Source organism: Asparagus officinalis, chromosome 7 (assembly GCF_001876935.1).
Source record: "Asparagus officinalis chromosome 7, Aspof.V1, whole genome shotgun sequence".
Classification (NCBI taxonomy): Eukaryota; Viridiplantae; Streptophyta; class Magnoliopsida; order Asparagales; family Asparagaceae; genus Asparagus; species Asparagus officinalis.
Window position 1 is genome coordinate 140,507,364 of NC_033800.1, and position 25,544 is coordinate 140,532,907.

Below are 25,544 nucleotides of genomic sequence, written 5' to 3' on the forward strand. Positions count from 1 at the left end.
ATGGTTCCTCTAACTTCCCTTCACCCTCATTCCCCTCAATCCAAACAAGCCCGCCCTTGGTTACACCCCAATTTGGGGGTAACAAATTTTATACTATTAGGGGGTGAACCAAGGAGAACTAGGGTGAATTAACTTCACCTCCTAAGTGTTCCCAAACAAGATGAATGGAAGTGAATTGTTCACCTAACTTCCCTTCACCCTCATTCCCCTCAATCCAAACAAGCCCTATGGCATTAGCACAATTTGTCGAATGAGAGGGGGTCTTCTGTAAACTTCTCAGATGATTCCCCTTCTCCGTTTCCCATCCTCGCCTACTCGATGATCCTCCGCAGTCCAAAAAACCCCGACCCCTGAAAACCCTAGAATCGACCCCTCAATCAAATCGAAACCCTAACCCTAACAAATGGATCCCCGACGCCCCAACCGAGCCCCGAGCAATCCGATGGTTCGCCAAGTCGGTTTCGTCACCCCTGGGACCCGCCCGAGCTCCCCCTCCCGGTCCCTCTCCCTCCCCGCCGACGCCACGTCTCGTCACCCCTGGGACCCGCCCGAGCTCCCCCTCCCGGTCCCTCTCCCTCCCCGCCGACGCCACGTCATCATCCTACCCTCCCTCCGGCGATCTATCCGCCACCACCTCCCTCTCTCCGGTCATGATCCCGCCGCCGCGTCAAAACTCCGTGCCCGTGGCCGTGCCTGTGACTCTCTCTCCTCTCAGAAGGGATAGCCACCAGATCCCAATTGGGAGTTATAATCCGGTGAACGATTCTTTGCTTGGCACCTCGCCGGAGAGCTCGAGGTTCGATCCGGGGTCGGAGTTTTCCGATGACGTGTCGGTTTCGAGGGCGGCGAGCTCGATGCCGGGGAGTGGTGGGGAGATGATGGCGATGAAAGCTCGAGGGGATTTGAAGGCGAAGAACACGGCGGCGGCTGAGGCGATTGTGAAGACAGTGTCTGGAATTAGTGGTATATTTGAATTTTGTTTCTGATTGTTTTTATTTTTTATTTTTATCATTGATTCGAATTATCGTTAGATTTAATGGTCACAGTTAGATTTGGTGTAGAACTCTCGCAACGTATGAAATGGTGGTTACTATACTGTTTTATTGCTGACTTATAACTACAAATTCTAGTTTTTCCATCAGATAAAAGATTATTGCAATTTGAGTTGACACCGACAAGAAGGTTGAAATTGAGTAATACATCCAGGGGCGGATCCTTTGAGAAGAAGCCCAAGCTATCTAAAAAAGTTAAAAGAAATTAGTAACAATTTGAATTAGCCCATTGAAAAGTAATAACCTATTTAGTTTCCTACAATAAAGTGTACTAGTACATTCCCACTAGATACTATAGTTTTCCAACAATAAAATATACTAGGTACATTCCCACCAGATACTATAGTTTTGTAACACACTCACTTTTAGGTAAATGAACTCTTGTTGTCCGCCCCTAAAGGAAAATTTTCTAGAATTGCCACTGATCAAGATTGCTGATAGCGGATCGCGGCGCGTCGCGGCGAGGTACCGCTAAGACTATTTGTGGCTATTACGACGAAATAGCTACAAATAGCGCACAATCAAATAGCGGTCAAATACAAATATATTTAAATATTCTAAATAATAAGAAAAATCATATAAAAATTTAAAAATTCTACAAATACATACTTGATGCCTAAACATGAAATAGATGTGTAATAATTACATAATATTAATTAAAAATTCTACAAATACATACTTGATGCCTAAACATGAAATAGATGTGTAATAATTACATAATATTAACAAAGTACTATAATTATTGCCTAAACATGAAATAGATGTGTAATAATTACATAATATTAACAAAGTACTATAATTATAAAGATTAAATAATTCAAAAACGTACTTGTTTATCAAAAAGACTGTTATTTGTCTCATTTCTTTAACTTTCAAGTCTCTAATATAAAAATGCTCAACAATAAAAAAGTATTGATTAGTAACATCATCATTATATTAACTACTATAAATTTAACCTAAAAAATAAAATATTCAAGTATAGATAAATGACTAAATAAGCAAAGCAAGATAATATCATGATAGATAATAACAGTCTATAGATATTAAGCAAGCAATAAAGATCAAACTCCAAACACATGACATGTCCAAACTCCAAACTCAACACTTTAAAGTCTAAATCAAAACAAAATAAAAGCTGGAAGTCTCAAAAGTGAATTGACTAAAGTCTGAATTCAAGCAATGACTCATCATCAGTCATCATCCTCATCATCATCAGCAGTGCCAAGTAGCAAAATCTCATCTCTCAAAGCATCATTGTTGCTATCATCATCGTCAAGTTGGATATCCTCCTCATCTGAGTCTGAGTCATCAATAGTTACCTCATCGTCCTCCGAATTTACCTCTTCGTGGGCTCTTGAACTAGAAGCCATATTCGCCCTCCTTGTGGTCCTCCTCGGCTACAAGAACTCGTCTGTGCCACCTGCTTTGGAGATAACTCCTAGTGGAATGTCAGCCCCTGGATAATAATCCTTTTCCTCCTCAGAGTTATATTCATCCACCACCCATGAAGAAGCGTGCCGACCGTCTTTAGCAAGTAGGATGTCCCTCTTCTTTCCATCCTTTCTGGTTGTATCCATCTTAGTTCTAATCCTCAAATTGAATTGCACATAGACTAGATCGCTCAATCTCTTGCTATCGAGCCTATCTCTTTTCTTTGTGTGGATCTGCATTCAAACATAAAAATATCATTTCTTTCAAATTATCATTTTATCATTTATTGTTCAATGACTTCAAATTCAATCTTATTTTTTTAAATATAAACAATTGAATATGAAAATTAAAACAAGGTAGTGAGTGATTAACCCTTCAAAACAACTCTAATTTTTGTCAAATGCCCTTGCCTTCTCAATTGTATTCTTAAATTTTGTCACGATGTGGCTATAGATAAAAACAGTCAATGCCCTTGCCTTCTCAATTGTATTCTTAAATTTTGTCAAATTTTCAATGTCCTACAACATAAGATTGGTTATGTGCGCCGCACAAGAAGTCCAAAAGATTTTCGACCTCTCACTTTTTAGCTTCTCCTTTGCAGCCATGTTCGACGAGTGATTATCGGTGACAACTTGTACAACATAGTCTGCCCCTATCTCCTGGATGCACTAATTAACCCACTTAAAAATAAAATTTTTGGTATGAGATTCAGCAGACTCCTCTATCGAGTTATAGAAGATAACTCCAGCACTAGAATGAATGCACATGTTCATAACACATCTATGTTTTCGATCAGTCCATGACTCCACGAATCTATCATCAATGTGCAGTCGATAGTCTCCCAAAGCTTCTTATGTGGCTCTAACCCAACTGAAGTACGAGATACTACCTTCTTCAACAAAGGCTCCCTCAACTGATACATCGTCGGTTCACATAACTTGGACCAAACTGGCCAATAGCTTCACACATATTGTTGAAAGAAGGGAGCATCAATGCATGAAATGGAATTCCTGCTTCATAGGTCCAAAGAGAGACCCATTCATGGACCAACTCCTTTCTTCTTTTGCGTTCAGCTGCATCAACTGTTGTTTGCTTCATAGTCGAAGATGATGTAGGCTCCTCTGGCAAGAATGTAGCATATCGATGGATAGCCTGTTGTTTGCTTCATAGTCGAAGATGATGTAGGCTCCTCTGGCAAGAATGTAGCATATCGATGGATAGCTCCAAATTCACGGGACCTCTTGTTTCCAATTAGGCTCCTCTGGCAAGAATGTAGCATATCGATGGATAGCTCCAAATTCACGGGACCTCTTGTTTCCAATATGAGTGATTTCTTCCGCATTCTCAATTCTGGAACTAGAAATATCGACCTCCTGCCTATGCTCGATCTCATATCTTATTTTGTCTGACTTCCTACCCTTATTTTCAGCCATTACTGCTTTTACCCTCGCTATAATATCAGGTATCGCTTTCTTGCATGGTTTTGTATTCCCCCAACTACCAACTAAGTGCTCTTTATGGCGGGAAATGTCATCAGTGGTTTCATGTCCGCACAAAGTGCACTTGATTTTATTCTTCTTAGGCCATTTGGGATAAATTGCCCAATCCTATCTAATATCATCTGAAGGACGCGGATGTGGGTGTTGAACCGAAGCTCGAGCCTCGACAGCTAGATTTGGTCGGCTCTAGGAGCTACCCGACTCTCGATTTTGAGAACTCATCAATGGATTAGATGCTGTAGAGGACAATTCCATATAATGGTTGAAATTATGCCTATTCAATGAACAAGAATAAGTAACAATATAAGTACTAGAACTTTACATTTACAATTACAATATTTATTATTTACCTTTATCAACATATAATATTCAACTTTTTTACAATAAACTTTACATTTACAATTACATTTGCAATAAAGTTGAAGAAACTTTAGGCTATAAAAGTACTAATTTAGTGAAAGTCGACAACTTTTTATTTTCTTAAACATCACGAATCAGACAATTTTACATAAAGTTCTTTAAGATGTTTATTTCCATTCAATTATATCCTTTATACTGAACAACATTGAAGAGTAATAAAAGAAATAAATAAACATGCAGTAATAAGCCACGACCTACAACTATTTTGGCGAACATTTATGACTGGATTAAATATACGACATTGTGAGATCAGATATGAATAATTGAGCTCATGCTTTCTTTATGAGTCTATGACAACTATTTTGATTGTTACTTTAATTTTTCTGATGATGAATCTCATTAAAAATAACATTCAAAAGTCATGTATCACATAATTAGTTGTAAATTTCTTGTATTATCAGTAAAGGTATAACAATTGATAAGCTTGTCGTATTAATGAATAAATGTGACATCATCAGAAATTAAATTATTATTTATTAGTTATTATCTTTTTCTCTTTGTTGACCGGAGAGAGAGGGAGCTGGCTTGACCGGAGAGACAATGAACGAGAGAGGCACAGTCGGGAGTCGGCGCTGTTGGCTTGACCAGAGAGACAGTGAAAGAGAGATGGTTTGACCAGAGGAAGTGAGAGAGAGAGAAAGGTGAGTTGTTGCTGTTGGTGAGAGAGTCGGTGCTGGAAGTCGTCGGCGGCGACGTTGACGGTGCTGAAAGTCGTCGTTGTTGGACAGTGATCGAGAGAGGCACAGTCGGGAGTCAGGAGAGAGGCGGCTAGGGCACACTTGGGTTTGAGAATCAAAGGTGAGAGGGTTTAAGTGTAATGGATACGGGTCGGGTCGGGTCGGGTTCAGGGAGATACTTATTATCTACTTTAGCGGAATTTAGCGCTTTTCAGCGCTATTCGAGCAAATAGTGGTTTTCTCCGCCTAAACCACCCGCAAACACCTTAAGCGGCACGATGAAGCCCCGCGACTGCTATTCTCAGTGCTATAGCGCCGCGATTCACCGCTTTTTACAATAGTGCCACTGATATACAACATAGGTCGTGTTCAAGGCTACTTTTAGGGTTGTCTTTTAATGTAAGTGCTGGATTGGGAAAAAGATCAAAATAATGAGTTGAAACATAAAAAAAACTAGGGAAAATTGCTTCCAGCCCCCAAAACAACCCAAAACGTGCTCTGCCCCCCCAAGACTTTTTCAACGTGCCTTTTACCTTCAAAACCGCCTCCGATTTTCTTCCAGCCCCCAAAACGAATCCCCAGGCCTAACTCTGTTTAAACCTCGCTCGAAATGCCCAAAATACCCTTCGCAGCCTGTGTTCGTCGCCCTCTCACGACGGAAACCCATCGTTTCGACTGTAGGCATTAAATGGTGATTAGAATGGCTTTTTTTGGGGGGGAAATTCCCATTTCCCTCCAAAATTATCATCAGATATTATCACCAGCTATATTCCCCTTCAAGCTAAGTTGTTCCTTCCACTTAATTCTCCTCAATAAAAGCCTCTTCGATTCTTCAACCACTCCCTGTAATAAAATGGCGGATGGATCTCTTCTATGCGTGGTAACGAAGGCAAAAAGCAACAAAGGTGGTGACAGTGTATTCGTCGTTATCAAAGAGAATACAGAAATAATCAGCTTGAGATATCGAGTGGCGAAAAGGCTTAAAATACCAATGCAATCTCTTTCACTGAAGTTCATATGCGAAAGGGAAAAGAATTTCAGCATTTCAATTGACAATGACGACGACTTAAATTTGATGTTCGAGTATTGTCGGCGTAATGGATTTACAGACGCGAATTTGTATGCCACCTCCGCTGCGGAATCCTCAACTTCGCAGAACACGCAGACTACGCCGGAAACTGCGTAGGAATTACACTCCAGATTTCCTTTTGAGTTCACTGATAGGTTTTGCCATTAGTTGTTAACCTCATGCATTGGTTGCTTTGGTAATGTGTTGGCTGTCAAGGTTATGTTAAGCACTGGTTGTTAAAGTTATTTGTTGGCTGTTACGTATACTAGTTGGTTGCTAAGTTATGGTGTTTGATGTTAAGTATATGCGTTTGTTGTTAAGGTCACGAGTCTGCCCTTAAGTATAAGGGTTAGTTGTTAAGGATATGTGTAGGTTGTTACGTTTATGAGTTCGTTGTTAAGGTTATCAGTTCGTTGCTAAGGCTATGTATTTTGATTTATACTTCAGGACAATACCGACAGAAAATTCGCGGTGCGCAGATACCCCGTTCACCCAAACCTGTAATGATGAGCGTATTCCTAATGACAACCCCACCGGCGACTCGATCATGCTGCTGGAAGACATGCTTAATCACCAAACAAAGATCCCAACTGAGTGGCACACCTCCATACGTGAAGTTGGTCAGAAATTTGATAGTGCTGCTGAAGTTAGATTAACACTTCAATATTATTCAATTGCTAAACGGTTCGAGTATGATTTTTACGACAATGAACAAAGACGCATAAAAGTCTATTGTCGATTCAAACACACATGGTTGCCCTTGGATGTTGTTTGCTTCCCCGCTCAGAAATTCGTCTATCATGTCCATAAAGAATTTCGAGTCTACCCACACCTGCGGTCAACATGGAGCAAATGCTGGCAACTCAAGGGCATCAAGGAAGTTCATTGCTAGCCAAATACAAGCTGTTTTGAAGGTTAGGCCAGATCTTCGTGCGGTCGATATCAAGAACGACATGCTCTCTAATTTTGGCATCAAGATTAACTACAGTAAAGCGTGGTGGAGCAAGGAGACAGCTCAACAGGACCTGTTCGGTGACGATGATGAGGCTTACGATTCACTGAGATGGTCCTTATCTTTTTTATTCTTCTGAAATCACTCTTACCTTTTGGTTGCTAACTATACGTAGTAGTTGTTAAAGTGGTTCGACGTTAAGTATACGGGTTGGTTGTGAAGTTTGAAGATCGGTTGTTATGGTTATGAATCCGTTGCTAAATCTACTGCTTACCTTTTCGCTGCTAACTATACGTATTAGTTGTTAAAGTTATTGGTTCGTCGCTAAGTGTACGTGTTGGTTGTGAAGTCTGAAGATCAGTTGTTATGGTTATGAATCCTTTATTAAATCTACTGCTTACGTTTTGGTTGCTAACTATACGTATTAGTTGTTAAAGTTATTGGTTCGTCGTTAAGTATACGTGTTGGTCGTGAAGTTTGAAGATCATTCGTTATGGTTATGAATCCTTTGCTAAATGTACTGCTTTGTTGTTATATTCATGCAGGTATGAATCCATGGTGCATGCAACTAATCCAGGGAGTCGTGTTGTTATTGATGCTGATGACGGGAGGTTCAGGCGACTGTTCATTAGTTATAATGCCTGTATTGAAGGGTTCATTGCTGGGTGTAGGCCTCTATTGTTTTTGGATGGAACATTTATTAAAGATCGTTACAGAGGCATACTACTTAGCGCTACTGGGTATGACGGCAACCAGGGAATATTTCCCCTAGCTTATTGCGTATGCGACCAAGAGAATGAGGTTAACTGGAAATGGTTCTTACAAGGATTATGGACGTTACTGTATGATAGGGAAAATCCTTACCAACCTCCACATCGACTGGTAATGATTTCAGACGCCGACAAGGGTATCAGGGCAGCAGTCGAGGAATTCTTTCCAGATGCATTCCATTCAAGGTGTGTTCTGCATCTAGTCGAGAATTTCAAAAAGAAGATGAAGGATTTTGGGCACAAGGCAAATATCGTGACTACGTTGGGCGAGCTGTTACAATCTGCGGATTATAAGTTCGCAATATCTGAATGGGATAATGACATGAAAGAATTGGCAGCGATCGATCACAGGGCTTACGTCACTGTAATGGAATACTCCCCGGAGAGATGGGCAAACGCGCATTTTCCTAGTATAAGGTAAGATAGCTTGGTCCCAACGTTATTTTGTTACAACACTGTTATAGTTGTTTAGGTTAGAGTTATCCTACAGTTTTCTGTTAAGGTTAGATTTTTATTGTTATGGTTAGAGTTATTCTGCTAGGGTTTTGCTGTTAAGTTTAGGATATTTGTTGTTAAGGTTAGGCCTTTAATGTTTAGTTTATAGTTTTATTGTTAATGTTAGTTCTTTGTTGTTAAGGTATGGCCATGTTACTTCAAACGTTGTTGAGTCCTTCAACAGCTGGATAAGAAAGGCACGATTGTTGCGAATCTTACCTTTGGTTGAGATCATACGGAAGCAAATAATGGAGCGCATGCATGAAAGGAGGCTATTGGGTCAGAAATGGTCTGAATACTTATGCCCGGAAGCGGAGTTGGTGCTGAGTGATAACATTCAGCATGGTAGCTGCTTGACGATTAAACATTCGACGGAAGATATTGTGGAGGTCGAGTCCAATAAAACTTACCGCGTAGATTTGAAGAATCAGACTTGTTCTTGCAGGTCCTGGGACATCACCCGCATTCCCTGCAAACATGCGTGCGCTGTAATTTCATGGATGGGACGAGAAATTTATCAATATTGCGATTGGTACATGACTGTTGACGCATTCAGAGCAAGCTATGCACCGATCATCTATTTCATCCCAGATTACGAGAAGCGCTTTGTACCGTCAGAAGAGCGAGTGTTGAAGCCTCCTCTCACAAAAAAAAGATATGGCAGACCATGCACTAGACGAATAAACAACAGGTCGCTGAACATGGAGGGTCACAATCGTGCAAGCTGTAACGAGCCTATACAGTTTAGCGTTTTATTGTCATGTATATGGATTTGTTGTCCTGTATATCACTACAAGTGAGAAGGTCATAGCTTGGTTGTTAAGGTTATTACTTGGTTGTCAAGTTTATCACTTTAATGTTGACGTTTTGACTTGGTTGTTAAGGTTATTACTTGGTTGTCAAGTTTATCACTTTAATGTTGAAGTTTTGACTTGGTTGTTAAGGTTATTACTTGGTTGTCAAAATTTATCACTTTAATGTTCAAGTTTTTGATTGATTGTTATGTTTATCGATTGAATGTAAAGTTTATTGTATACACCTGCTATCCACCTGCTCTTTGTTGTTAGTATCACCGATCGTTAACTTAATTTGTCAAGTATATCGTTAAAATTGTTAAGTTTTATGGCTTGGATGTTAAGGTTATTACTTGGTTTTCAATTTTATCACTTTAATGTTGAAGTTTTGGCTTGGTTGTTAAGGTTATTACTTGGTTGTCAGTTTTATTTGTTTGTTGTTAAGGTTACTATTATTCACTTGCAATTGGCTGTCAAGGGTACCGAGATATTTTTGATTTGACTGCATTCAATGCATTTCATAGTTCCCAAGGCAGTAGAGTAATATCACCATCCCTCGGATTGTTCCAATACAGAACCGAACTATATAACATTTTTCCTCACCTTTACATCTTCTTTATCTTCCCATCCCCGCCATTCTATTTGGATGGGCTTGAATAGCAATGGCCTTCTCCAAAGAGCTTTCCGTTAACTTAACAGGCTGCTGGAAAGCTCTTTGTTGGAAGCCATTTATATTCAAGCACAGGTTATATGGAACTTAGAGAATTGACAATGGGGAATAAATAAGGTTATTAGCATTCAAATGGTTGATGCTATCATACAGTCAGAATCCAAGAAATCTTATACTCGAACAGGCCTATATAGTTTAGCATTTTATTGTCATGCACATGGATTTATTGTCAAGTATATCGTTACAAATGTTAAGGTTATGGATTGGTTGTTAAGTTTAGCGCCCTGTTGATAATGTTAGCGTTCTGTTGTTAAGGTTATGTATTGGTTGTTAAAGTCAGCTCTCTGTTGTCAAGCTTATGGAATAGTGGCTAAGGTTAGCACCTTGTTGTAACGCTTAGCTCTGTTGTTAGGCTTATGAGTTAAGAAGATCACGGGGTTGAATTGTTCATATTATGGTTTTGTTATTAAAGATTATGGATTGACTTCAAAGGTTATGTGCTGGTTGTCAAGCTTATGGACTGGTTGCTAAGGTTAGAGCCCTGTTGTCAAGCTTATGGGTTGGTTGCTAAGGTTAGAGTCCTGTTGTCAATCTTATGGACTGGTTGTTAAAGTTAGCTCTCTGTTGTTAAACTTATGGAATGATGGCTAATGTTAGCGTCCTCTTGTGGAGAGGTCCCTTACTGTCATTCAGCAGAGTTTGGTTGTCACGGTCACCGGCGTATATTCTCTGCTACTGCATTCAATGTTCCTCCTAGTTCCCAAGGAGGAGAGTTAATATAAGGAACCTATCCCCACATTCCACGCGGCAACAACACCATCCCTTCGCGTGTTCAGCTACAGGATAGTGCAGACATTCGGCGCAATCTTTCCTCGATCTCCCCTCTCATTTATTCTCTGTTGACCCTCTATATTTAATCTGGAAAAAAAGCTACCCTCTCCCCAAAACCTTCAAGTTCTCCTTTCGCCTTTAAAACCAGAAGATCAACGCTAGTCCTCACGCCGATGAAGGCCATGGCGACGAGGTTTGCGCACACTGATGAAGATCTTGGGTATCCCTCACGCTGATGAAGACGTTATCCCCTTATGTGTTTGCTCTTAGTTCCATTAGCTGTGGGTGAATGTATGTGGTTCTTTTCAATGAGCTTGTACAATAAAAAGATAGTTAAGATTGATAGGTGCGTGGAATACAATCAATTCAGATGAGTCATACGTGAATCACATGGGAAGGCATGCGAATACTGGTGGAGATAATCCTCTGGCTTACGTTAACACTGTATAGCTATACAGTGTAATCGTAAGCCAGAAGACTATCTCCACCAGCATTTGCGTGCCTTCCTAGGTGATTCACACATTGATCCAGCTGAATTGATTGTATTCCACGCACCTATCAATCTTAACTATCTTGTTATTGTACAAGATCATTGAAGGGAGCCAGTTATATTCACGCACGGTTATGGAACTTAGAGTAGAGATAATGGTAATACATGCATTAGTCATCGTGTATTCAAGCTTATTTGTTGAGTTTACGGGGTTGTTGATAGGTTTATTTGTTTGTTTTAAGGTTGTAGCATGATTGTAAAGGAAATTATTTTTGGATACATGTTGTTTTGTTAAGTTTAACGATTTATCAAGAAATATTATGGACTCGCTGTTAAGGTTATTGACTGATTGTTAAGTTTACGTGTTTATTGTGAAGTTTGGCGTTGTATTTACAAGCTTAATTATTGGTTGCTATGGTTAGCGCTCTGTTGCCAAGTTTATGTGATGGTTGCTAAGGACGACCCATTGTTGTTGCGTTTAGCTCTGTTGTTAGGCTTATTTATTGGTTGTTAAGGTTGTAACAGTCCTCATTGTTTTGTTGAACTTAGGGAATTGTTGAGAAGATCACGGGGTTGTTGATAGGTTATTTTTTCTTTGTTAAGATCACGGCGTGGTTGTTAAGCTATTTTTTTCATTGTTAAGGTTGTAAGCAAGATTGTAAAGAAAAACGTGGCAAAATATATGGTTGTATTATTGAGCTTATGGTTTTGTTGTTAAGATCATGGACTGGCTGTCAAGGTTATGTGCTGATTGTCATGCTTATGAATTGGTCGTTAAGGTTAGCGTCCCGTTGTTAAGGTTAGTGCTCTGTTGTCAAGCTTATGTATTGGTTGTTAAGGTTAGCTCTCTGTTGTTAAACTTATGGAATGGTAGCTAACATTAGCTCCTTGTTGTAACGCTTAGCTCTGTTGTTAGGCTTATGGATTAAGAAGATCACGGGGTCGTATTGTTGATGTTATGGTTTTGTTATTAAAGATCATGGATTGGACTGGTTGCTAAGGTTAGAGCCCTGTTGTCAAGCTTATGGATTGGTTGATAAAGTTAGCGCTCTGTTATTAAGCTTATGTATTGGTTGTTAAGGTTAGCGTCCTGTTGTTAAGGTCTGTTACTGTTATTCACTTGCGCTTGTTTGTCACGGTCACCGGGGTATATTCTCTGCTACTGCATTCAATGTTCCTCCTAGTTCCCAAGGAGGAGAGTTAATATAACCTGGACACCTACCTATCCCCACATTCCACGCGGCAACACCACCATCCCTTCGCCTGTTTAGCTACAGGATAGCGCAGATATTCTTTTCGGCGCAATCTTTCCTCGATCTCCCCATCATTTATTCTCTGTTGACCCTCTATCATTTAATCTGAACAAAAAGCTACCATCTCCCCAAAACCTTTCAAGTTCTCCTTTCGCCATTAAAACCAGAAGATCTAACGCTAGTCCTCACGCCCATGAAGGCCATGGCGACGAGGTTTGCGCACACTGATGAAGATCTTGGGTATCCCTCACGCTGATGAAGACGTTATCCCCTTATGTGTTTGCTTTTAGTTCCATTAGCTGTGGGTGAATGCATGTGGCTCCCTTTAATGAACTTGTTCAATAACAAGATAGTTAAGATTCATAGGTGCGTGGAATATGATCAATTCAGATGGGTCATGCGTGAATCATATGGGAAGGCACGCGAATGCTGGTGGAGATAGTCCTCTGGCTTACGTTAACACTGTATAGCTATACAGTGTAAACGTAAACCAGAAGACTATCTACAACAGCTTTCGCATGCCTTCCTAGGTGATTCACACATTGATCCATCTGAATTTATCATATTCCACGCACCTATGAATCTTAACTATCTTGTTATTGAACAAGTTTATTAAATGGAGCCAGTTATATTCACCCACGGTTATGGGACATAGAGTAGAGACAATGGTAATACATGCTGTAGTCATCGTGTATTCAAGCTTATTTGTTGAGTTTACGGGGTTGTTGATAGGCTTATTTGTTTGTTTTAAGGTTGTAGCATGATTGTAAAGGAAATTATTTTTGGATACATGTTGTTTTGTTAAGTTTAACGATTTATCAAGAAATATTATGGACTCGCTGTTAAGGTTATTGACTGGTTGTTAAGTTTACGTGTTTATTGTGAAGTTTGGCGTTGTATTTACAAGCTTATTTATTGGTTGCTATGGTTAGCGCTCTGTTGCCAAGCTCATGGTTAGCCCTCTGTTGTTGCGTTTAGTTCTGTTGTTAGGCTTATTTATTGGTTGTTAAGATTGTAGCAGACCTCATTGATTTGTTGAACTTAGGGAATTATTGAGAAGATAACGGGATTGTTGATAAGCTTATTTTTTTTATGTTAAGAATGACGGTAAAGAAGGACGTCGCTGATACAAGGTTGTCAAATACTAAGTTCAGTGTTTTGTTAATATCACTGCGTGGCGGTTAAGCTTTTTTTTTTGGTAGGGGTGTAAGCAAGCTTGTAAAGGACGTGTCAGGATACATTGTTGTATTGTTGAGCTTATTGTTATGTTGTTAAAGGACTGGTTGACATGGTTATTTATTGGTTGTTAATTTTATGGATTGGTTGCTAAGGTTGACGACCTGTTGTCATGCTTATTGATTGGTTGTTAAAGTTAGCGCTTTGTTGTCAAGCTTATGTATTGGTTGCTAAGGTTAGCTATCTGTTTTTGAACTTGTGGAATCGCAGCTAACATTAGCTCCTTGTTGTAACGTTTAGCTCTACTGTATAGCTTATTGGTTGAGAAGATCACGGGGTGAATTGATAAGCTTATGGTTTTGTTGTTAAGATCGTAGATTGGTTGTCAAGCTTATGGATTGGTTACTAATAGGGTTAGCACCCTGTTGTTAAAGTTAGCTGTTAATTGTCAAGCTTATGTATTGGTTGTTAAGGTTAGCTATCTGTTGTTAAAACTATGGAATGGTAACTAACGTTAGCTCCCTGTTGTAACGTTAAGCTCTGTTGTTAGGCTTATTTGTCTGTTGATAGCTAATTTTTTGGTTGTTAAGGTTGTAGCATGGCTGTAAAGAAGAACGTGGCATTATACAAGGTTGTATTATTGAGCTCATGGGTTTTTTTGTTAAGATCATGGTCTGGTTATCAAGGTTATGTACTGGTTGTCAATGTTATGGATAGGTTGCTAATGTTAGCGCTCTGTTGTCAAGCTTATGGATTATTAGCTAATAGCGCTCTCTTGTCTTCTTTAGCCTTTTAGTTGTCAAGGTGATCAAGGAAAAAGTTAGTGGGTTTCTATCTGTATTAAATGCTTCCATAGTAGATTATGTTTCCAAGACAGCCAGTATTATCATCTGTCTCCTCGCGTTTCCCAGCCACCACGCTTTAATTAACCCTCATCCCTTCCCCTGTATTCATGATAAGATCATTCGACGCAGCCATCAATCTTCCCATCACCGCCATTTTCTCCCCATCTCAGCCTCATTAACAACTACACGACCTTCGTTTCGTAACCAGAAGGATCATGTCTCACGATGATAGCGCGTGTATACATTGCCATGGCTCGGGGCATATCTCCCGGGATTGCCCTCATGGTCTTGTAGCTCACGCCGACCCACGATTGCTCCCCGTTCCAGATAGCGTCGCCCGCAACATTCAGGAGCTTTCTACATTCGCTCTCCTCACTATTGAGGTGGGTCTGCCATCTTTGGACGAGCTCAGAGAGATGCTAGGGTATCGCTTCAACGTCTGGGATTGAACCTATGAGATCAAGAGGGTATCTATAAATAGGTTCATGGTTAAATTCCCCTCTGATGAGCTACTAGATCAAGCCGTCGAGCTCAGTCCTGTAAATCTTGGGTCCTTCGTGGGCAGATTCAGGCTTTGGCGGGAGGACCTCAGGCTAAGAGCATTGTCGTACCCCATGTTTAGGTGGGTCCGCCTCTTCAATCTCCCCTACCACCTCTGGGAGTGGGAGTTCCTCTAATCACTGTTCAAGGGCATCGGCCAATGCGTGTACTGCTCCGCTGACGTCACTACGAAGACAAACTTCAGAGACTGCAGGGTGCTGCTAGAGATTAGGGAATATTCGGATATCCCTAAGAGGATTAGGTTTCGTTACACCTCTCCCATGGACCTTCGTTTGATGGAAGGTTTCGTCGTCACTCAGCTTGTAAGTGGAGACCGTGAGCAGCAGTCAAACAATGAGCAAGGTCCCATCGACATGTCCGTTGACCAACCTCAAAGCCAGCAACCGCAGCCTTCCCGTGCCGATCCGGAATTGATTGAAGTGTCTTGGGACGGCAGGCAAATGACGGTGGAGAAAGAGCTCTGACAACGATTTCTCCGGGCCCAAGGTGTTGGGCCGTCTACCCTTCCTCGCGATAGGGGTTCCTACCACGATCGCGCTTCGAGCAAGGGGAGCGGGGGAGGAGCAGTCGGCCCCTAGGTTATCATTAATTGTAAATTACCAAATGTTTTGCTGAACTTGATGATGATACGCTCTGTTAACTACCTATTAATATGATTCTGCTAATGTAGTGTGTTGTTAAGCTTTTGTATTTGTTGATGAGTTTACGGTTTTGTTATTTCACTCATGGGTTTGTTGTTTTTGTTATCCCTTGGGGATCTAGCATATCGAATTTTGTTTGGTTGAATTTGAAGCACAAGTTAGCAGAATCTTGCGATGTTGTTGAACTCATGAGTTTGTTGTTAATGTTATCCCTTGATATCAACCTTATAATAGTTACGTGTATATTGCTATTAACAACAAAGAATTGTAATATATTATTTACAGAAATCTTTTCGAATTTTGTTTGGTTGCATTTGAAGCACAAGTTAGCAGAATCTTGCGATGTTGTTAAGCTTTGCTGTTTGTTGTTGAGGTTACGGTTTTGTTGTTGAACTCATGGGTTTGTTGTTAATGTTATCCCTTGATATCAACCTTATAATATTTACATGTATATTGCTATTAACAATAAAGAATTGTAATATATCATTTACAGAAATCTTTTTGAATTTTGTTTGGTTGCATTTGAAGCACAAGTTAGCAGAATCTTGCGATGTTGTTGAACTCATGGGTTTGTTGTTAATGTTATCCCTTGATATCAACCTTATAATAGTTACGTGTATATTGCTATTAACAACAAAGAATTGTAATATATCATTTACAGAAATCTTTTCGAATTTTGTTTGGTTGCATTTGAAGCATAAGTTAGCAGAATCTTGCGATGTTAAGCTTTGCTGTTTGTTGTTGAGGTTACGGTTTTGTTGTTGAACTCATGGGTTTGCTGTTAATGTTATCCCTTGATATCAACCTTATAATATTTACATGTATATTGTTATTAACACCAAAGAATTGTAATATACCATTTACAAAAAATCTACATCTCAACGTCATCATCGTCACGTTTTCCCACCTCTTTTTTCCTCTTCCTACTTTCAATCAGTAAGTACGCTGCTAGCTTCGCACGAACCACCCATGTGTTATGCTCTTCGGGCGTGACGTGCAGGACATCTCTACCTTCGGTAATCGCTTGTACGAACTGGTAGACATAGATCCCACAGTCATACCTGCACACAACCACAAGGAAGCATTGAGACCATTGTTGCTTTCAATCAAAACATAACAACAAATTCGTAACCTTAACAACCAGTTTCCAACAATGAATTCCAACAAGGGTTCCGGCAAACTTACGACCCCTTTTGCTCCTCGCATGGAACTTTGATTGGGTCGAATACGCTGCGCAATTGGTTCTCATTGAAGCCAGCTTTAATGTAGTTAAAGGCTTTGACGATATTGAGCACAGGGTCCCAATATTCAGATCTCTCCTTCAAGGAGTCGTAATGCCTGGCAATATCATTTTCGACATCAAACTCCAGAAGATGCCAATGATCGCCCTGGACAATGGGAACTAAGAGGTTAGTACACCCTTCATCGACCAAGCGTTTGATGTAGATATCATGCAGCACTTGGTAATCTGGTTTCGGCACATGTATCTGGTGCTGCAATAAAGAATTAACCCGATCAGGTTCCTTTTAACATAGATTATGTGCTGATAGTTAGGAGTACGCCACGCCAGACATAAACTTACACTAAACCAAACAGGGACCACCCCGAATTTTATACTGGACGACCTACAAATAGGGCCAAAATAAAAATTATAGTTAGCAACTAACAATTAGCAGCAAGAACAAATCAATAACTATAACGAAAAACCCTTAACCTAAACAACAAATCAATAATCATAACAAAGAACCTGTAACCATAACATCAAACCAGTAACCTTAACATCAAACCCGTATCCTTAGCAACTATCACGCAACCTTAACAACAATTCAATAGTTATAACGAAAAACCCTTAAACTAAACAACAAATCAATAACCACAACAAGAAAACCCGTGATCATAACAACAAACCCGAATCCTTAACAACTACCACGCAACTTAAACAACAATTCAATAACTATAACGAAAAACCCTTAACATAAACAAATCATCAATAACCATAACAAAAAAACCCATAACCATAACAAGAAAACCAGTAACCTTAACATCAAACCCGTATCCTTTACAACTATCACGCAACCTTAACAACAATTCAATAGCTATAACGAAAAACCCTTAACCTAAACAACAAATCAATAACCATAACAAAAAACCCGTAACCATAACAACAAACACGTAACCTTAACATCAAACACGTATCCTTAACAACTACCACGTAACCTTAACAACAAATCAATAACTATAACAAAAAAACCCTTAACCTAAACAACAAATCAATAACCATATAACAAAAAAACCCAAAACCATAACAACAAACCCGCAAACTAAACAACAAACGTTAATACTTGAGATGTGAGGTAAATACTTACTTGTTACATCTACAAATGCAAAAATGGTTAAGAGCTTTTTGCTCCTCTTCCGTCAGTAGCGCGGCAACATCTGCTGACACCTTATAGTTATGCACAAATGTGTCCTTGTCGCTCACAAACTTGATGATGAAGCCATCTGGAAAGGGAATCCCCTTGTTCAGCTTATCTCTGTACATTTCTTCTGCTGAACTCATAGGGGAACTCATGTGTTTTTCCCAGATAGAGTGGGGGTCACTTTGTACCCGAGCAGGAGCCAACTCTGCATTGTTTTCCTGCACCTGCGCTTCCTCCTCCCCACCCACTTCTATTATAGCCTTGTCCCCTATGTTATCTTTTTCTTTCTTCTTCTTCCCTTCAGTGTAAGGGGTGACTACCCACTTGGAAGGCTTCACCGATCTTTTGCATCTCTTCCGTTTAGGGGGTGCAGCAGCGGCCACCTTCCCGCGTGCCCCCGTTGCACCCCTCTTTCTCTTATTCAAAGCCATTGAAAACACAATAGGAGCATCTTCGTCATCAGTTGATGTCTCTACTGCTGGTGGAGGGGCATTCTCTGATTGCTTTATTTCCATCCCAGTGTCCTCCCGCAGAGTGTCTGATTCCAAACAACCCATTTGAAGTATAAATATTAAGAAAACATAGCCCCTTCTATCTAAACTTAACAATTTCATAGTAAACCTAACAACTGATGCCTAAACACATGGTGAAAAAATTGCTAACCTATACAAGTTTGTGTCTCCCCATCACCTGCAGAAGGGACTTCAACCGCCGACGTTATTTCCCTTCCAGTGCCCTCGCGTTGAGTGCCTGTTTCTGATAATATTCAGAGTATAAACAATAAAAAGCTTAACAACCAATACGTAGACATAACAACCAATCTCTAATATATAGTACAAAAGCAAGCTAACCTGTACAAGTTAGTAGCTCCTTCGCTGGCGGGGACACCTTCTCTCCCTCGTTTATTTCTGCCTCAAGGGCCTTGTCAACAGCAGATGCCTCTGGTGGAGGTAATTCTCCTGACGGAGCATCTTCACTCTCCTTGTGGATATCAGAAAACAATGGTTGTGGAGAGGCCCTCCCTGTTGGAGGGGCCTCGCTCTCCTTATTAGCTTCATCAAATAATAATGATTTATTAACATCCCCTCGTACTGTACATCAATATCACCCACGATGCCTGGAGTGTCTGATTCAAAAAATAAACACAAATGAGCTTAGGTACTTCATTGTCAAAAAAAACATAGCATCAGTTACATAACCTTAAAACTAACCAAGATACTTAACAATCAATCTCCAACCTTGGCAATAAATCCCTGACCTTAACATTAGATACGTAAAGTTAACAATACATTCTTAACCTTAACAATAAATCCCTAACCTTAACATTAGATCTGTAAAGTTAACAATATATTCTTAACCTTAACAATAAATCCATATACTTATCAATCAATTTTTAAACATAACACGCAAACGTAATTGCAAGCCACATCTAACCTGTACAAGTTTGCGGCTCCATCAATAGGCTGGACAGCAATCCTGTAGGGCTCTTATCCTTGTATACAGAGAGGGTTCCGGATCGTGCTTCGCTTAGTTCCTCTCTCAGTCTTCTGTTTTGAGCAGACAGCTTAGCCACCTTCACAGAAAGAGCACTTATCTTTACACGGTCTGCAGCAATCATATCCTTGAATTTATTCTCGTTCTCACGGCGTAATGCTTCGTTCATTGTCGCGATGCTCTTCCAGTAAATAACTTGCTGAGGCCAATCCATTTGCTCAACTGCATCATTTGGCTGCTTGGCGTCTTCATCAATATCCTGTGGCATCACATATGCAACGGACAGGTAGAGTACTATTAAAAGGATTAATTAATTCAAAAACAAATGAAATCAACGATTGCTAAGTTCTTACAAGTGCATCAATTGGGATGTCGTCATCTTCTGCTCTCCTCTTCTTCTTGTGAAGGTCTCTTGGACCACGAGCCCTGCCGGCGTCTACTGCAGCCGGACCCTTAATCCTCCTCTTCTCTCTCTCTCTCCTCTTCTCTTTCTCTATCCCCTGCTCCTTCCCCCAAAAACCTCCCTCGATTCTTTGAAGTTGTCCATGTTGTTGTGGAAGCTTTATCGTAGTTTTGCTTGCTTTTGCAACAACAATGGCCAATCTCAAAGAACCAGCAACGTGCCCAAGTCTCACCCAATTTGTCAGGGGAGGCCTCACCGTACAACCAAGTGCTGGCTTCTTGATGCCGGTGAGTTCATAATACCACAACTGCACATTAGAGATATAAAAACTTAACAAACACCTTCATCCGTAACAATTAATAAGTAACCCTAACAATAAAAACGTAACCTTAACAACCAAACCGTAATATTAACAACCAAACCGTAACCTTGACAACGAAACTGTAACATTAACAACTAAACCCTAACCTTCACAATCAGTAAAAAACATGATTACTTACACAAATTAGAGGGGTACACCCTTGCAGATATAATGTCGTCTTACGTGGCTCAGGACCCTTCAGTGCCCTCTCTATCGCGTCAGATGTCTCACTGAATATATAGGTCCCCCAAGCAGTGTTGTTGACCTGTTCGATGCTGTCGACGTACTTGAATAAATTCCTAGGAACGCCGGAAACACTGCTTGGACACCAAATCATGCTTAGCTGATAAAGGATCTGTAGCAGGACAAAGTCCTTCACATCTCGGCGATCAGAAGATAGTACCAGCTTTAACAACAATTCCTCCATATTGCGTCTGGTGGGGCCTCCTTTGGGGGGAGCTATACTGCTGGAACCCCCCGCCTCGGGTTTGTTAAAGAACCTGGACCAAATCCTATTTTTTCTGTCCCGATTGTGGTCAACATGAAGCCCCTCATTGGAGAACCATGTATGCTCCATTACCCACTCAAGGTTGAATGAGCATGGGATCTCTTCTCCATCATTCCTATCGGTGAAGACGAATTTTTTGCTCTTCTTGTCCCACTGACTCAAAATGTGCTCAAAGGTGGGAAGATCGACGCCAGGTGGGCCAAATTGGACGTAGTGTCTGAAAACACTATCTTCGTAGGCCGCAAAATGCCTTGGCCCTATACACGTCACCAACTTCTGCATGAAGTCGTGATAGGCACCGAAGCTGGCGGTGGGCCGCAACGTAATAGCTGGCCTTGCTCTTTTTCTACAAAACAAAAACACAAGACGAGAGCATTTTTGAGTATAATCAGTAAACATAACAACTATGATGTAAACTTTGCGGGTAAACCAACAACCTTAACAACAACCCCATAACCTTAACAACAAAAACCTAATCTTAACAACCAAAGCCTAACCTCAACAACTAAACAACAACCTCAACAATAAAGGCATAACCTTATCAACCAACAAACTTAACAACCCCACAACCTTGTCAACCAAAACCTAACCTTAACAACCAAAGCCTAACCTCAACAACCAAACACAACCTCAACAATAAAAACATAGACCTTGCATGTTAACAGTAACCTCAACAGCTAACAGACACCGTAATTTTGGACCTTCCCACCAGACTAAGAGCATTATCAATCAAACCATAACCTTAACAACATAAAACTTGCGGTAAAAATTACCTTTTGGGTGCTGCCACGTGCTGCTCTTTTTCTCCTCTCTATAGACCAAGGAGCGCTCTAGTGGCATCATTGGACGCGTCGGTGGTGCCGGTGCTGCCCTCTAGACCTTCGCGGGGGCCTACACTTAAATTTTGAGCCGGGCTTCTTGGATGAGAATGGCTGGTTGCGATGTCCTCTAGAACATCGCCAATCGCAGCTCGAGCTTCAGATTCATTCCGCACTGCACTATCTGAGATTTCGCACCGCTGGGCGTCATCGCTTTCGTTGTGGTCGGCATTGAGGTTGGCTTTGGGGGTTGAATCGCCCGCCATTTTGATCCCTTTGCTTTGATTCGGTTTGCGTTGAGGTCGGTTGATTTAGGGCTAGGGTTTTGAATTGGGTTTCTGGGGTCGGTTTGCTTGTAGAAGAGAGAGATGACAGGGTACGGACGAGGAGGTAACTCATAACGGGGAATTTTAAACGTAAGAGTATTTTGGGCATTTCGAGCGGGGTTTAAACGGCGTTACGCCTGGGGATTGGTTTTGGGGGCTGGAAGAAAATCGGGGGCGGTTTTGGGGGTAAACAGAGCATATTATAAGCGGTTTTGGGGGCTGGAAGTAATTTTCCCAAAAAACTAACATCTTATGCAGATGTGAAATGTGTCTAATTGGAGATATTTGGAAGTGACTTGATTTTATCTGAAATTCTCGTCAAAGTATGGTGGATAGTTAATGGATTCTTCAGAACTTGCACTCTCTTTAACATAAGGTCTATGTACCTTTATTAGGAGTATCTAGAAATAAAGCATTTTTTTGGCAGACATTTATACATTAGTTTGATCTCTTAGTTAAAATTTCAGTTATCTAAAATGTCTATCTTAAAGAAGGGATAGGTAAAGGGATAGCTCTTCTTCCTTTTATCTTTCTTCTAAATCAGACCTATAAGATAACTAGAATTATGGTTAATCTATACTATTGCAAAATCTCTACATAAACTATTATTATTTAAAGGTCAATTTAATGAGTGTTTCTTGCAGAAAAAAATGAAGAGGCACAAAATGAAGGGGCTGAAAATTCAAAACCTCTGAAACAAAAGTCAACTAGAGCTGATAGGCGTGCCCTTCAAGAAGCTCAACGTGCTGCAAAAGCTGCTGCAAAGGAATCTGGTAAACAATGATGCCCTATATGTAACTCTTCTAGTCATAGATGTACATAGCTTGTGCCCCCTTTTTACATGTTCTTTGTCTGCTCATGTTTTTTTTCTTGCTTCATAATACTAGACAATAATATCTTGATGTTTCAAGTTTTTTTTCCCATGTTGGCTATTAGGGGCAGTTTAGAAGGGGAAAAGAATGTAAAGATATTTGCAATTCTAATTCACAAAAAAAGTTGTTGTTGAAGCTGTCTGGTTCACTGCAATTGGGGCCTTCTGCATGTGCAGTTGCATAAGGAACCACTTTTTGCAAGAAACAACTTGCAGTGAAATTAATTTCAAGTGCACTGCAAGGTTTTTTTGCAAAGACGGCTCATTTTTTGTAACCACGACTCCAAAAGGGCTGAAAATCGAAGAAAACAGCTACAACTACAATCACAGTCGCCTTTTGGAAATTGCAACTGTAGTTGCAATTGCAGTTTACTGCAAAAGAAACAGCCCCTCAACGGATATATCTCATTCAGGGTTTCAGCTATAGGATAATATTATGTGCTTGTACGTGCATGCATGTGTATAGATATGGGTATGGGCTTATTTAGTAAAATTAGCTACAATAGATGGACTAGTGGGGAGACTCATGCGATTCATGTTAGAACTGGTGGACCTCACCACTACACACACCTTTTATTCTACACTTTTATGTTTGCTTCATTAAACTATGTATACCTATAAGTGAGGAGTATGTATATGAAAGTGCTACCCTCATTTCTCAATGATATGTGGTTAACCATCCTAGAGATAATCCAAGTTCTGAGCTACCTACTTGAAAAGATGCGGATTAGGAATCGTGTGAGGGCATCTTACCTTAATCATGTGTTCTTTTATCTAGGTTTGAAAACATTCTCATTTACAACGTCACAATGCATGGGTGTGGAAGTCTCCACCGTATAATTAAAGATTAGGAAACAGTTTACAGTAATGTAGATTATGATTCTTGGTATGGATTATCTTGATGGTTCACTATATGTCCTTGAGCTTGTAATATTAGTAATTTTGACTGTTGGCGGTTTGTATAGTATGTATTGTATCTCATTATGCTTACTCCTCAAATGTGGCATTTATAGGCGGAGGTGGCAAGAATTCTACTGTTTCTGGGGTCGCTAAGCAGGGTAAGCCTGGGAAACCACCTCCACAGAAGAAAGATGCAACAAAGATTACAGCTGCCTCTACAACTTCGGAAAAGAAGGTCAGCGATCGCTCTTCTGAAAAAGATCGAAAGAAAGATGCTCCTCCACCTCGTATGCAATATGATGACGAGCATAGGGTTGAAAAAGCTAAGCGACGTGCAGTTGTCAATCAATTTGAAGCCAGAAACAGAGTTGAGTTATTTAGACATTTGCCTCAGTATGTTCATGGAACACAGCTTCCAGATCTGGAGTCAAAGTTTTTTCAGCTTGAGCCTATGCATCCTTCTGTGTATAAGGTATAAGGCTGTTACTATTTTCTTCTGCTTTTTCTACTGCAGCAACATGCAAGAACATAATGTGCTAATTTTCAAATTTCAATTTCATGCAAGAATTTGGTCTACTCAATGAAAGGCAGCTCTTGATATTATAACCTCTTGATGCTTCAGTTAAAGTATGATTGATGAAAACAGAGAATTCCAGCTCTTGCATAGAAATATTGAAGCATGTATGTAGACTTGAGTAAGAATGAACGTACTTTTCACCCCCTCAGTTCATGAGGGAGAGGGAGAGGGAGATTATTTACAACTTAATGACTTATTCTTCTAAATAAATACCATTATTGGGTGATTAGTGCCATTGAAACAGTTGAGGAGTGATATGCTGAAACAACCCAAAGTTAATGTTACTTCATTGAGATTTAGCCTACTTTATATGCTTATTTGGAAACAGCCTAAATAATAGTACCATGGCATGGGCAGGCTAGTTTATTTCTAAAGATTGATCGAGAAATTGTTGTTTCTAAAACCAGATAATTGATAAACATCTATATAGAATAATGAGTTTTTTTATTCTCCACCATATAATTCTTATGCATTTTATGCTTCAAATAATCATTTTAAGAACCCTGTATACTATGTTGTATGCCAGCATACTGTGCATCACACCATAGTCCCATTAAAACAAGATAATTATTTGCATCTCACAAATTTATACTTTGTAGTATTCAAATTAGTAGTTGTCTTAGATTGCTTGTGACAGTTCTGAAACCATACTTGAAACTTAAACCATACATAGCATGTCATATTGCTACATCTTTTTGCTGTGCATGCAGCATGACATTAATGCCTTGATTCCTTGCTGATACAAGGTTCATGAAGATATTTTTTTTCCATGGTGTTTGCTTTTATGTAATGTATAGACTGTAGACTGATAGAAAGTATTTATGGCAATACTGATTTTAAGGAGCATACATTTGAGGGAATCTGTTCAATGCGATGTGTTTAAATTAAAATGTGTAAATTAAAATGTGTGTGATGTTTGCGATTTAATTGCTTCTACCAAATTTCCTCTTCAGTGAAGGCATCATCCTCTTGAACATGTATTTATCCGGTCTTACTCAGTTTCCCCTCTCTTATGCCCATCCATTTTTGCCATGTCATACTCTGTCTTTTTAGTTCTTTTGCTTTCATTTAGTTGATCTATATGTGAAAGCTAGATGCATGATGTCATCTCAGACTTGCTAATATTATCTCGGTCAACCTTGTCTCTTCCTTGTCAATCCACTAAAAGAAAACATGCACAAACATCACGTCACTTGATTATATTTATTTGTGACATCCTTTAGAAATAATGCTACCGAAG

The 25,544-nt window shown here is 40.0% G+C and overlaps 1 protein-coding gene across 1 annotated transcript in view; it reads left to right on the top strand.

The window, feature by feature from the left end:
• The window catches only part of LOC109848562 (translation initiation factor eIF-2B subunit delta-like), a 28,865-nt gene continuing 3,570 nt past the window's right edge, over positions 250–25,544 (top strand). Inside the window, exons 1-4 of the mRNA XM_020418116.1 lie at positions 250–477; positions 545–963; positions 22,601–22,729; positions 23,841–24,199. Of these exons, the coding sequence (XP_020273705.1) occupies positions 404–477; positions 545–963; positions 22,601–22,729; positions 23,841–24,199 (981 nt within the window). The 5' untranslated portion in view covers positions 250–403. The remainder of the gene's footprint in view (positions 478–544; positions 964–22,600; positions 22,730–23,840; positions 24,200–25,544) is intronic.